At 49.5% G+C, this 12,627-nt stretch overlaps 1 protein-coding gene across 3 annotated transcripts in view; it reads right to left on the reverse strand.

Moving 5' to 3' along the window:
* The window catches only part of ACP7 (acid phosphatase 7, tartrate resistant (putative)), a 22,311-nt gene continuing 9,684 nt past the window's right edge, over positions 1 to 12,627 (reverse strand). For all 3 annotated transcript variants that reach the window (XM_061596294.1, XM_061596296.1, XM_061596295.1), the window contains 13 exons: positions 11,166 to 11,460; positions 10,314 to 10,514; positions 9,052 to 9,234; positions 8,432 to 8,457; positions 7,908 to 8,005; positions 6,829 to 6,891; positions 5,717 to 5,831; positions 5,494 to 5,607; positions 4,876 to 4,933; positions 3,890 to 3,957; positions 3,437 to 3,508; positions 2,595 to 2,732; positions 1 to 2,106 (listed from right to left, as the gene is read on the reverse strand). In XM_061596294.1, the coding sequence (XP_061452278.1) occupies positions 2,041 to 2,106; positions 2,595 to 2,732; positions 3,437 to 3,508; positions 3,890 to 3,957; positions 4,876 to 4,933; positions 5,494 to 5,607; positions 5,717 to 5,831; positions 6,829 to 6,891; positions 7,908 to 8,005; positions 8,432 to 8,457; positions 9,052 to 9,234; positions 10,314 to 10,514; positions 11,166 to 11,274 (1,311 nt within the window). In that variant the 5' untranslated portion in view covers positions 11,275 to 11,460 and the 3' untranslated portion in view covers positions 1 to 2,040. The remainder of the gene's footprint in view (positions 2,107 to 2,594; positions 2,733 to 3,436; positions 3,509 to 3,889; positions 3,958 to 4,875; positions 4,934 to 5,493; positions 5,608 to 5,716; positions 5,832 to 6,828; positions 6,892 to 7,907; positions 8,006 to 8,431; positions 8,458 to 9,051; positions 9,235 to 10,313; positions 10,515 to 11,165; positions 11,461 to 12,627) is intronic.

The following is a 12,627-nucleotide window of genomic DNA, read 5'->3' on the forward strand; positions in this document are numbered from 1 at the left end:
TTTGTTCCTTCTGTGACCATCCTGTGCCACATCTTTATTAGGGGTCAAACTGACCAGACTTTCACATTGGCAAGTTTCAGTATATGTATCCTTGAACAAGTATTTATACAAGCATCTCTTTCAGAACTTTGAATTAAAAATGAACTTTTTAATTCCAGGCTTCCCTTCCTTATTTCAAACTTTTATTCAAGTAATTTCTTTCATATGGAAAAGTTTTAATTATCGCTACAGCAAAAACACACTTCACACAATTGTGTTAATACCAGCAATTATCACTGTCTTGCAAAAGCTTGCAGTTGCACATTGTTCACAATTTACCTTTTCATAATCTGAATTTCATCTGCAATTTACATGCCAGCAAGACTTTCTTTCCCTTTCCATTCAGTCATGTTGTGAGTGGTGAATCAAACACCTACGTCAGTTTTAGTATTGCTAAAGGAGATGAACGGTCGGCTGAGGAGCAAGTTAAAGGACTGGACTGTAGAAAAGGACAGAATCCTATTCTGTGCTATTGGAGGATGATATGGAAAACACAAGACACCAAAGCAGGATCCAACTGCAGTTATCTTGGTAGTTACCCAGGAACTCAGATGCAAAATAAATGACTCCTACAGGAACTCCAGTATGACCTTCCTGTGCTCAGTTACAGAGAGAAGACAGCAGGTTTCCTCCTCCTCTCATAATACTAGACCCTAATGGAGTCATCCAGTGAAAGTGACTAGCAGTAGTTTCAGGACAGACAAAAGAAGTTTCTTCTTCACATAATACGTAATTAAATAATGAAATTTGTTGCTGTGAGATGTGATGGCCACTAACAGCTTCTGAAGGAGATGGGCAAACTCAGGGAGGAGGAGAGGGTTTATTAATGGCTACTAGTCATGATGAGATCTCTGAAACTGTGTGGAACTGCCAGATTCAGAGGCAGTCTATCTGAATAGCAGCTGCTTAGGAGTAACAGCGGAAAGGGCTATTGACTTCAAGTCCTGCTTGTTGGCTTGGCTGAAGATATCTCGTTGGCTACTGTCAGAAGCAAGAGGCTGGGCCAGATTAGTGTTTGGCTTGATCAAGCAGAACTGAGCTTATCTTCTTGTGACCTACTCTGAAGCAGCCGTGCAAGTACGTCCACAGACAGTCTGTCTGTCCATGGAGGGGCTATTGACTAGACTGCCTGCTTAGATATACCTACGCTATTCTTTTATGGCGTCAGGGTAAAAGAACAAGCACTTTCTGCAAGGTTTGTTCTTCTAGGCGGTCCATGGAGGAATCCATATGAGACCAGGTGAGTGGCTATTTATGTGCCTGCTTTGACAGACCTAATTCCCCACCTCTTTCCTTAGTTGGGTTCAATGTTGGTACATAACGCTAGTCCAGCCACTGGACAAGAGGGACATCTTCGGTACCTTGCACAGCACCCTGTTTACCAAAGAGGTGTCAGCTGGCTGCTTTACCAAACCCTGAGAAAGAATTAGCTCTTGGGTGACTGGCTCCTAATGTGGGGTTTGCAAGAAAATGGCTGGGGGGGGTAGTTGAGCAGGATGCTGCACTCTCTCCAGTCCTCGGGCAGACAGTCAGGAGATGGCTAAGTCTCCTTGCAGTTTTAGTGATGGCCACCAACTTGGACGGCTTTAAAAGATTAGACAGATTCATGGAGGAGAAGGGAGGCTATCAATGGCTATTAGCCACAACGGCTACGCTCTGCCTCCACTGTGGGAGGCAGTAAGCCTCTGAATACTTGTTCCTGGAACTCACAAGTGGGGAGAATGCTGTCGTGCTCAGGTCCTGCTTGTGGGCTTCCCATTGGGGCATTTGGTTGGCTACTGTGAGAACCGGATGCTGGACTAGATGGGCCCCCTTTGGCTTGATCCAGCTCCAGCGTTCTTCTTAGGCGCTTATTACTGCCGTTGGGGGGTGGGGTGGGGGGTCGGTCTTGTGGCTTCTTCCTCCATTGGAGGCTGCTAGTTATCGGATGGCAAAAAACCTCAGCGACCGTCTAGACCAGGAAGGGAGCAGGGAGGTCACCGAGGATCTCTCAGTGCAGTGCTAGTGCCATGCTTCAGGCCCATGCCACTCCTTGATCAGCCAGATCCCATCCACAACCTTCCCACCCTGAAAAGCAAAAAAAAGAGAGTCTTTGGGCCTGGAGGCACACCAGGAAAAGCTGTACTACAATTTGGACGCTAGTTCAGCTATAGGGCTTTGCAGAAACAATACCGGGAGGCAGCGGAGACTGGTGGCCCCGATGCCAGTGGGACACTGAATCTGGTCCAGGTTTTAGTCTGAACTTTGAAGGAGCAGATTCACTGCCCCATTGACATTGGGGCCACCAGTCTCCACTGCCAGGATGGGACACATCAGGGTTAATAAACCAATTAATAAATGTTAAACATTTCCTGAGCAGGTCTGTGTGGCGAGAGCATACAAATGGGATTGGAAGCGCCAAGGTTTCTTCCCGTGTAGGGTTCGAGGGAGAAGGGAGCGGAGATCATGGTTCACATGCTCTGGCACCAGGCAATGGCAGGCCTATTGCAAACCTGGTTGCTACAGAAGCCCAACTGAGTTGTACTGGAAATCCTTGCATTTTTGCTCTTCCTTACCTGGTCATCCGACACTTGTTCCAGCCAGAGGTGAGTCCTGTTGAGGATCTGCATGCGGGTGTACCCATAATCCTCAATCCGCATGGCACTCCAGTCTCGCGGTTCGGGGACAAAGGGGTCTAGCCGCTCTCTACAGCCCTGGTGGGGCGAGGAGGGAAGAGGCTCAAATGCCAGGCAACTCAGAGGGAGTTTACTGTGAGGCTCAGCAGCTGATGGTCTATTTCTGCCTTCCCCAACCTGGTGCCCTCCAGATCTTTTGGACTATAACTCCCATCAGCCTTAGCCAGATGCGAGTTGCAGACCAAAATGTCTAGAGGGGACACGGCTGAGGGAGGCTGGTCTATTTGCACAATTTCCCAGCCCCTTCCAGCTGCCGACCTGCCCTTCCTTGCCTCTCTTCCCACTTTGCTTGTAGAACAGCTCAGAGAGAAGGGAGAAATCAAGGCTGCACACTCTCACCTAGAAAGCCAGCCTGCCAGCCCCAACTGTGTGGAATCTGGTTGAGATAGTAACTCACACCCAGATAGTAACTTTGGAGTGAGAAACGGGACCATAGCTCAGTAGCAGAGCGCCTGCTTTGCATGCAGAAAGTCCCAGGTTCAATCTGGTGGCATCTCCAGTTGAAAAGTATACCAGGTAGGAAAAGGCCCTTCTCTGCCAGAAATCAGGGAGACCCGCGGCCAGCTGGAGGAGACAATATTGGGCTAGAGGGACAAAATTGACAGGTGCAGTTTCCTATGCTCCTATGAAAAAAATGTTGCATATGCTCAGAGGCACTCTATAATTAGCTCATAAGTCCCCACATAAACTTAAGGCTACCCACCCCCAAACCTCACACTTACAGCTGATCCAGTGATAATATGAACAGGGGCACCAGGGTTGGTATAAGGGGCCTTGGTGCTGCCGTTGTAAACCTGAAGGAGGGAATGAAGAGGACAAAGGATGTGGGGGAATTAGTGGTGAAATTTCTGTTGTCTAGCCTGCAGAATACGACCCACCCATTCATTGCCAGTTGCCTGAGGACAGGCAGTGTGGTTCAAGACCACTTCCTGACTCTAATTTGCTCGCAGAACGTTGGAAGGAGGCTCAATTCTCCCAGCCGCTGAAGCAGGCAGGACAGAGAGCTGGATTTTACTGATTCCAATGCAGTGAGGCCTCTGAACCTTCTGCTCCCAAGATATCCCTGTATGGCAAGGACTCTCCCCCTTCTACCAGGTCAGGAGGGGAGCAGCATGCAGGGCAACTGGGATGGAAGTCTCAGGCGCCCTCTTTGGCTTCCCTAAGCCTGGAATCACCTTGTAGTTGTAGACCGGCCAGAGCCTCTCGTAGGAGTGTTCGTGGGCCCACAGCTCCAGGTCAACTCCTGGTGGAAGAAGAGAGAGAAGGAGGCCCAGTGAGGCCCAGAGGCAGCCAGTGCCAGCAGGCCAGATACAGGCCAAGGTCCCAACCTCTGCGCCCCCACATGGTCTGCCAAGAACTCCCTTTCTGGCAACCATTGTTCACTCTGCATCCGGGGTAGGGATCCTCAGGCCCAGGGACCAACTGTGCCCCCCCCCAGGCCTCTCTCTCTGGCTGTCAGGGTTCTCCTCAGACCACCCCACTGGCCCTGCTTTGAGTGTTTTTGCCTGGCCAGGATGCGTCCTTGCACTCTGGTACAGAGGGGCTTGTGGGTGTATGCAGAGGTTGCATTTAGCAGCCGAGAGAGGCTTGCCCTCCATGTGTTTGTCTGAACCTTGTGTTGAAAACAAGAGTAGCAGCGACTCCTTGAGGTTAGCGGCAGGGGGTGCATGGAAAAGAACTTCCTCTGGCCAGCCCAGACCTTGACGTCTGTAGGTGAGGCTGCCTTATGCTGACTCAGAGTTGAACTATTGGTCCATCTTGTGCACTGTTGTCCACTCCACCCTCCAGATGTTTTGGACTACAACACCCATCAGCCCCAGACAGCACTGCTGATGGGAGTTGTAGTTCAAAAGGGCACCAGCCCTGGAGAAGGGTGGTGTGCTCTGTCTCGAGACAACTATCCACAAGAGGGCACAAAGAGGCCTTTCCCAGGCCTGCCACTTTCAACTGGAGATGCCACTGAGGACTGAACCTGGTGCCTTCTGCACGCAAAACATGTTTTCGGCCCCCAACCCCCCAAAAGGTAACCAGCTTCATTGTTGGGGTTCTTGTGGGTAGATTTCTCTTTGCTTTGTTTCAATGTATAACCTTGACTAATCTAATAGCCAGAATGGAGATGCAGACAGAAAGCCCACGGGAGAAGCAGAGGAACCACACCGACCATATTTGTAGAACAAGTCCTCCAAGCCGTACTGGTGGGGATAAAGCCCTCGGCGAACCTGGGAGGCAGGGAGAAGAAAAACAACAGGTGCATCCACATAAACTCTTTTGCTTTTTAAAAAAGTGTTTTTAAATTTGTATGTTTGTTTTTAATGTTTTTAATTGTTGTAAACCGCCCAGAGAGCTTTGGCTATGGGGCGGTATACAAATGCAATAAATAAATAAATAAATAAATAAAACTGTTAGATGCCCCTACTTCCACTTCCATTTCTCCCTCTCTCCCTCCCTCTCATACTCACTCAAGGCTGCATGTCTGCCTCAATTCTGCAGAAGCACAGAATGTGGCATTGGGCAGAGGACCCAGCTTTCCAAAAATCTCAACTTTCACTTTAAGAAACAAACAAGTTCCTAGCCCTCATTGTTGAGAGTGTGTAGATCAATGCCCAGTAATATCTCCAGGGCCAGAGGGGGCTTCCACAGCATCTTGCCGCTTCCTTTATCTTGGTCCAATGGAATTAGCTGTATCAAACAGGAAAATCTGTGGCTCTGACATCCTTTGCTCTGCAAATTGGTACAGGCCACAGGATGTGGCTTTTCTTGTCTCCTTCCTCTCACTTACGATGCTCTCATGCAGCGTGCAATCATCATGGTCGTTGTTGGAGCAGTACATGGGCCGGTGCCCCATGGTAATGATCCAAGGGCGTTCCTTGCGCCTTTCAGGCTGGCTCGCCTCCTGCCACACAGGGAAAGGAAGTCAGCACGGCAGCAAGCAGGTGAGGCAGCCCCTTCCAGCCACTGCTGCTCTGCCCACCCACCCCCAAAAATGGGGGCCCACTCCTTACCTGCAAGTCCTTCTCCAGCCACTGGAATTGCTCTGCAACAAGCTGCTCTCCATATTTCAAGAAGAAGTACACCTCAGTGGAGAAGGAGATGATGTGGGCAGGGCCAATGTCCCAGCTGGAAGGAAAGACTGGTGTTCAGTGGGGCTGCAAAGAAAACTGACACACCTTTGTAAGAAGCAACACTAGGGATGGTGTAGAATATTCGCAAAATCTGATTTGGTATTGAATTCTGGGATAATCCACAAGTCCGTCTCATTGTCGAACAGGCTCCCCGCTCTTTGCGTATGTTACCAATACTGTTGGTTTTTTTAAGAATCATGTAGTTATTTATGTAATTATTTTTATAATCTGCTGCTGCTGCCGTATACATTATACAAATGTACATCAGCATAAGGGAGAAAATTACGTAATTTTTTGGAAAAAATAACAAAAATGGGAGAATCAGGAATTGCAATAACTAGCAGAAGACAATTTATAGCGAATAGGAACCGGCAGCCCATTTGACGAATTCAAAAGCAGAATGGAATCAGATAGTGAACGCCCTCCCTAAGCAGTGCCCTCCAAGGTGGCAAGGCCCAACCGAGAATGCAGCAGCCTAGTCTCATGCCTCCCTCCGCTCGACTTCCTCACCTGGCTGATGTTGAAACCAGCCAATCATTCCGGTGAGATGCTATGAAATCACTCAGCCAATTTACACCAACATGGAGTCACTAAGAAGCTAAAGGTATCCCAGGTGGGAATGTGATGCCCTCAACGTTATGAGCCTATGCCAACCTTCCCCAAGTGGGTGCCCTCCAGTTGTTTTGGACTGTAACTCCCATTAGCCCCAGGAGCTGATGGGAGTTGTAGTCCAAAATAACTGGAAGGCTGGCATATGCAGTGGGCCCTTTTTAGGAAGCACGCATTGCATTTTAAATAAATCAGCATGTACGCATACATTATTATGATTGTTTCAGCAACACTCCATCTGTAAAGTGTGTTGCAGATCAACCTCAAACGAGCAGCAAGTCAGGCCAGTCAGCCAGGAGGAGTTCTTCCAGTTCCTCTGCCATCGCCTCCAATTAATGGCTCAGGAAGGAAGGCGGCACCTGGCTGGACTGGAGGAGACTCACCTGTACCAGAGGCTCTCCGTGTGTCCGGGCATGCTGAAGCGGGAACGGTAGTTGGAGAAGTTGCTGAAAGAGGAAGCGAGGGAGAAGGTTAGGGAGGAACTGGCAAGGGAGCTGTGGAGGAAGGAATGCCTCGGGCCCCGCTCTTTATTTTTGTAAATAAATTAGGCAGGATGGAGTTCAGGATGGAATGGCATTCCTTGTTAACCCAGATCCATGGACTCAACAATGATTGCTCAATGGCAAGGAAAGGACACTCTGCATGTGCTCAGAGTTACTCAACATTTCACAAGTGAAAACAGGGACACACTTGCCACACTCATATTTTAATAGCAAGGCTTCCAATCCAAGCCCACACCCCACCAGACCGTACTGAAGCCTCCCCTCCATCTCCTGTAGATTCCCCAGTTCATTTACTCTGCAGTTGCCAGACCTGCACCAGTTTAAAAGCCAGGGAACTTTTGTTCTTTTGATTAAAGGTATACTTAAAAACAAAAAAAAGCCTTGTCCTACAACCTGTTCTGAACAGTGTAACATGAACATCACCAGTGTGTGAGGTTACATGGCATCTTAATGTTCCGGTGTGTGCAATTCCATCAGGGCTGGGGAATCTGTGGGGCCCTCCAGACGTTGTTGGACTACAGCTCCCATCAGCCACAGCCAGCATGGGCAATGGTCAGGAAGGATGGGGGTTGTAGCCCAACAGCAGTGGAGGGCTGCACAGGTTCCCCAGCCCCGGTTTACATGCAGGTGAGCTGGAGTTAAGATGCACCCATCCTTCCAGTCAGGATGCAGTCCTGTGCACACTTTTCTGCAAGTAAATCTCTTGAACTCAGTGAGGCTTAATGCTGAGCAAGTCAGCACAGGAATGCTGTGTCAGATATTTAACTTTCAGAGATCCTGGGGAGGGAATTGAACTCTGAAGAATGGCAGCTCTAGAAACTCACACAAATAAAAAAAATTAACAAGTTGCCTCCAAAAGCAAAATTAGGGGCAGTGATTTACCTGGAACAGGGACGGCAGAGCAGGAATCATCAGGACATGTGCTCATGTTTATTATTGGTTAGTCCATTGCTACTCACTATTTTTCTTCATGATTCCCTGGGCAAGTCATATATGGCACCAAGGCAGCAACGGGCTCAATTTTCCTCATGAAGGCGTCTCCGACATAGGCGTTATCCTGCAAGACAGAGAAAGTAAAGCTTGGGATGGGACAAGCTAGCTTTAGCCACAGAGTCAGTGCAGGGGGATGAGGGAGGGAGTCAGAGAGAAGCTCTTGCTCACCAAAGTATAGGCAAAACCACCTGCCACAATTCTGTAGGAGAAATCATGCAAATTTGCACATGGTGGGCTGCCTTGGTGCATAATTTTTATTTCTCATTAGTGTAGAGAAACACAGAGACCTGTCTTTAGGCAACAACCAGGCCGCCCTCATGAGCAGACCCATGCAGATCCGTTTAATCGGTCCTGGAGAAGTTTACACCAAGTACACGTACTTATTACATGCCTACACAGACTTGACCAAAGAGATCCTCGTGCTCGTGCCCTGCAATCTTAAAACTGCGTTATTTCAGAAGCCAAATGTAGGGAGCCCAGGACCTCTTACCGTGTCCAAGTTGTAGGCAAAATCCCCTGTGGAGACAGAGAAAGGGTGAGAATCAAGTGGGGTAAAGCTGATTTGCAGGGGGTGAAAAATGGAAATGGACTGCCTTCAAGTCGATCCCAACTTATGGCTACCCTATTTATAGGGTTTTCATGGTAAGCGGTATCCAGAGGAGGTTTACCATTGCCTCCCTCTGAGGCTAGTCCTCCCAGCTGGCTAGGGCCTGCTCAGCTTGCCGCAGCTGCACAAGCCAGCCCCTTCCTTGTCCGCAACCACCAGCTGGGGGGCAACTGGAATCCTTGAGACTATGCCGCTTGTCCACAGCTGCACAGGTGCCAGGGCACGTAACCCCTGAGCCACTCCCCGTGGGGGTGATCTTTACTTGGCCCTTGACACCCAGGAGGCATGAGCAGGGATTTGAACTCACAGACTATGGACTCCCAGCCAGGCTCTCCTCCCCACTGTGCTATACCAGCTGTTTGCAGGGGGTGAAAGGGGGCTATTTTTAGAAGTACAAGTGTTGGTCTTCTCCTCCAGATGATGAAGGGATCTAACGGAGAGCTGGCTTTACATCCCCTCCCCAGATAGAACCTCAGCCAGGACGAATCTAGCTGTGATCATACCTACGTGAAGCACCACATCGTACAAGCCCATTTCAGCCTCATGCTGCAACCGAGGCAAGGACTGCGGGTTCTCCAGGCCCATGTCCCCAAACACAGCAAAGCGTGGGCTCCAGTTGCTGCTTTTCAGAAAGGCCTGGAAACTGTAGGGTCTGCTCCAGCCCTCCTCGCTCCCACAGCGATAGGCTGCAAAGAAGGAGAGGAGAGACCAGCTCAGAAGGCCCCAAGGTGCTTTACTACCTTTGGACCTAAATGCCGTGTTTGAAAGCTCATTGCTTCCTGCCCCCAAGCCAAATATGCCTGAGCCAATTGGGGGGGGGGAGGAGGACTGCCCTCCCCCTGAAAGCTTTTTGGACTACAGCTCCCATCGACTCCAGCCAACACAGGGAATCCAGATGGCTTGCACTGCCTAAACCCTTCTGCTAATTCACAGGAGAGGCGGACTCCAGAGGAAAGTTTGCTTCACCCAAGCTCCACTGAACTGAACGGGAGATCCGGAATAGGAGCTGGTCATTCACTCTGCAGGGCTTGTGCAGGAGGATTTCCTGGAGGGCTGAGCCCCTGGAGCTGAGGCACGTCTTGGCTGCCCCTCTGCCACTGGAAGTGTCTACGCCACCTTCCTCCAAGGCACTCAAGTCGAGCGGCCACTTACACATCACCCAAAAGGAGGTCACAGATTTGCATAACATTTGCATGTGCTGATGTAGATGTATCAATGTAGATTTAGAAATAATGAGTATAATTTAAAGAGAAAAGCAATCCACCTCACCACAGTGAGGAAGATGGTAGCCAGGGTGACCTATGTGCCTGCTCAGTCTGCTCAAGCCCTTCCGCTGTCCCTTCTTATGATGCTTTACCTTCAACTCTTCAACTAGAGGACACTTTTAAACAGAGGGCTGCCCTTTGTAAAATAAGATGCATGGCCACCCTAAGCTCAGGGAAGGTTCATGCACACTTTCTCCTTATCTCACAGCCACCCTGAGGGGTAGGTTAGAGTGAGTAACAAGCTTCGCAACAGAGCTCACGAAGAACTCTGACCCCCTTTTTCTAAGCCAAACACCCTCTCCGCTGCACCCCATCTCTCAGCAGAAACAGACCATACAGACCGAATCCCTGCTTCTGCTGTGCCTCTTTCCAGGATGAGACTGCTGCTGGCTAGAGGTTTCTGTAGCACACCCCACGGGGCTGTTGCAAGGGTCAAGACTTGGTGCCTTTTGCAACATCCACCAAACAGCTCCAGAGCACTGGAATGTCCAGCCCCTTACCATAGCGCTGACCCGGCACAAGGCCCTGGAGGGCGACGCGGTGGATGAACATGGAGCGGCCCAGCTCCCCACCATCCACAAACCGAGTGGCATCTCCTCTGGCTGAGCGAGTGAAGGCCGCTCCCGGATCGGGGCCAAACATGACAATGGATTCTGCTGGGTCAAAGGTCGTCCATGTGACTATCATGGAGGTGGGGTCTCCTGGGAGAAAGGCACCAGCAGCTGTGTTAGAGCACCAGAACACAGGACCCAACCATAGGCCCATCCAGCCCCCATTCATGTCTATGTAGAATTCCCACCCCCCCACCATGGACTGGCTTCAGGGTTTTTTCTGAGCCCTCTGCAATTGATCCTGTTGTGTGCAAAGCATGGACTCTGCTATGGACCTTCAGCCCGCTTCCCAGAGCAAAGTGAGGTCCCTTCACCAAATGGCAAGTGTTGTTATTTTAATGGCGTGTCTCTTTCGTAAACTGTCCTCTCCTCCCAAAAGCTCAGGGCAGCGGAGTTGGTCTTCACAACACACCAGAGTGGTAGGTTATGCTGAGAGAGGGCAACTGGTATGAGGTCACCCAAAGTGAATGTGAAGTCAGGAATGTGATTTTGAGTAGCCAAACTGAATCAAACACACCTTGGTTTGCCCAAGCATCTTCATTTTAGCAATAAAGGAGAACAGTATCATTTTGTTGCTGTTTTGAAAACAACCGGGAGTCGGAAAAGCTTGCTAGTTCTGCGGATCACCCAGAAATCTATCAGGCGATCCAAAACAACCTTCTGCCCATCCCTGCGTTAAAGGACAGCCAAGGCTGCACAGCAACCAGAAATGCACAGAGACTTATTAGCAGTAAAACTCACCTGGATAAGAAAGGTGCGCCTGTTCAGGTTGGGTATCCCTGGACCCTTCACATGGCAGCTGAGGGAGCCACAGGCAGAGGAAACAAACCAACCTCCCCATTCGACTCATGGCCCCCACCAAGACTTCCTCTCTAGCCACAGAACAGAAATCCTTCAGAAGTGAGCTCAGCCCACACCAGGAAGATAAGCCAAAATCCCCGGCAGAGTCACTCCGAGTCCAGGCCTCTCTGCTAAGTCACGGACTGTGGTGTCTGTTGCAAGCTGCTGGTGCTGCTTTGGGCTCAAGAATCCAAAGCTGGGGAAGGAAGAACAGAGAGTCCTGGGCTATGACAGGGCAGTCCCAGTCAACATCAAGAGCCGGAATAGCCCTCAAGACAAAGCATAGACAGGCCTTCTCTCCGCTGCTGGTGAGGCAATGTTGAGTTTTGCAAGCATGGCATCAGTGAGAATTCCTGGACTTCTCCTGAGCCTGGAGAAGAGCAGGCAAACTCTCCTGGACAATGTGCTGACCCTTGGAAAAAAGCAAGCCTGTCTGCAGAGTGTTCTCTGAGGTGCAGCACCACAGAGCTATGCTCTCATTCTCCCTCCGGAGCTCAGGGCTCAGCCACCCCAGGCCTCGAGCACAGTGCCACATCAAACAGCAGCCTGCCCCTCTGTCAGGGTATTTCATGTCAAGCACAATGTGTGGCTGGCTAACTCACTCATTTGGGCAGGCACTGTCAGAGGCCTGTGATATTCGCCAGTCCAGCCCACGCACAAAATCAAAATCAACCAACGCCCTTAAATATTAGGCAGGCGCCATCTCTGCTATCTTTTTGGCACCTTTTGAAGACTTTCCTCTTTCAACAAGCCTTTTAAGTTGAGACTTATCCCAGTCTGCGTCTGTGTTAGAATTGCTTTTAATATGTTCTCTTTAATAATATGTTTTAACCCTTTTTGTTTTTAAAGATGTTTTTAAAGCTTTTTTAAAATGTTTTAAACGTTGTTTCGTTTTAATGTATTTTAAGGTCTTTTTATGATGTTTTAAAGTGTTTTTAGAATTCCTGTTTGCCGCCCTGGGCTCCTGCTGGGAGCAAGGGCGGGATATATAAATCAAATAATAAATACATAAACTGAAGTCTCTCTGTGTGATGAACAGCTGCAGCCTGCAGCACAAGTAACCCTTCTGCAACATCTCTGCATCGGGTATGATTAGAACCCTGGCTCCTGACACAGAAGAGCAACAGAAATGCCAAGCCTAAGAGGAGGGTGCCTGTTGTGCCTCTGGTGGGGATCTGGGAAGCATTTCCTCCTGATCAAGAAGTGCACACAAAAACATTGACTCATACGCAGGACAAGGGTTTCAATTATGAAGGGTGCACCCAAATTTAATTCAGGGAAAAACTGTGTCTCAGCTATTGAGCATTTGGAAAACACTGAACTAGGCTGAGGCTGCCATTAAATTAGATGTGGCGTCTATAAA

This window comes from Rhineura floridana, chromosome 15 (assembly GCF_030035675.1).
Source record: "Rhineura floridana isolate rRhiFlo1 chromosome 15, rRhiFlo1.hap2, whole genome shotgun sequence".
Taxonomy (NCBI): Eukaryota; Metazoa; Chordata; class Lepidosauria; order Squamata; family Rhineuridae; genus Rhineura; species Rhineura floridana.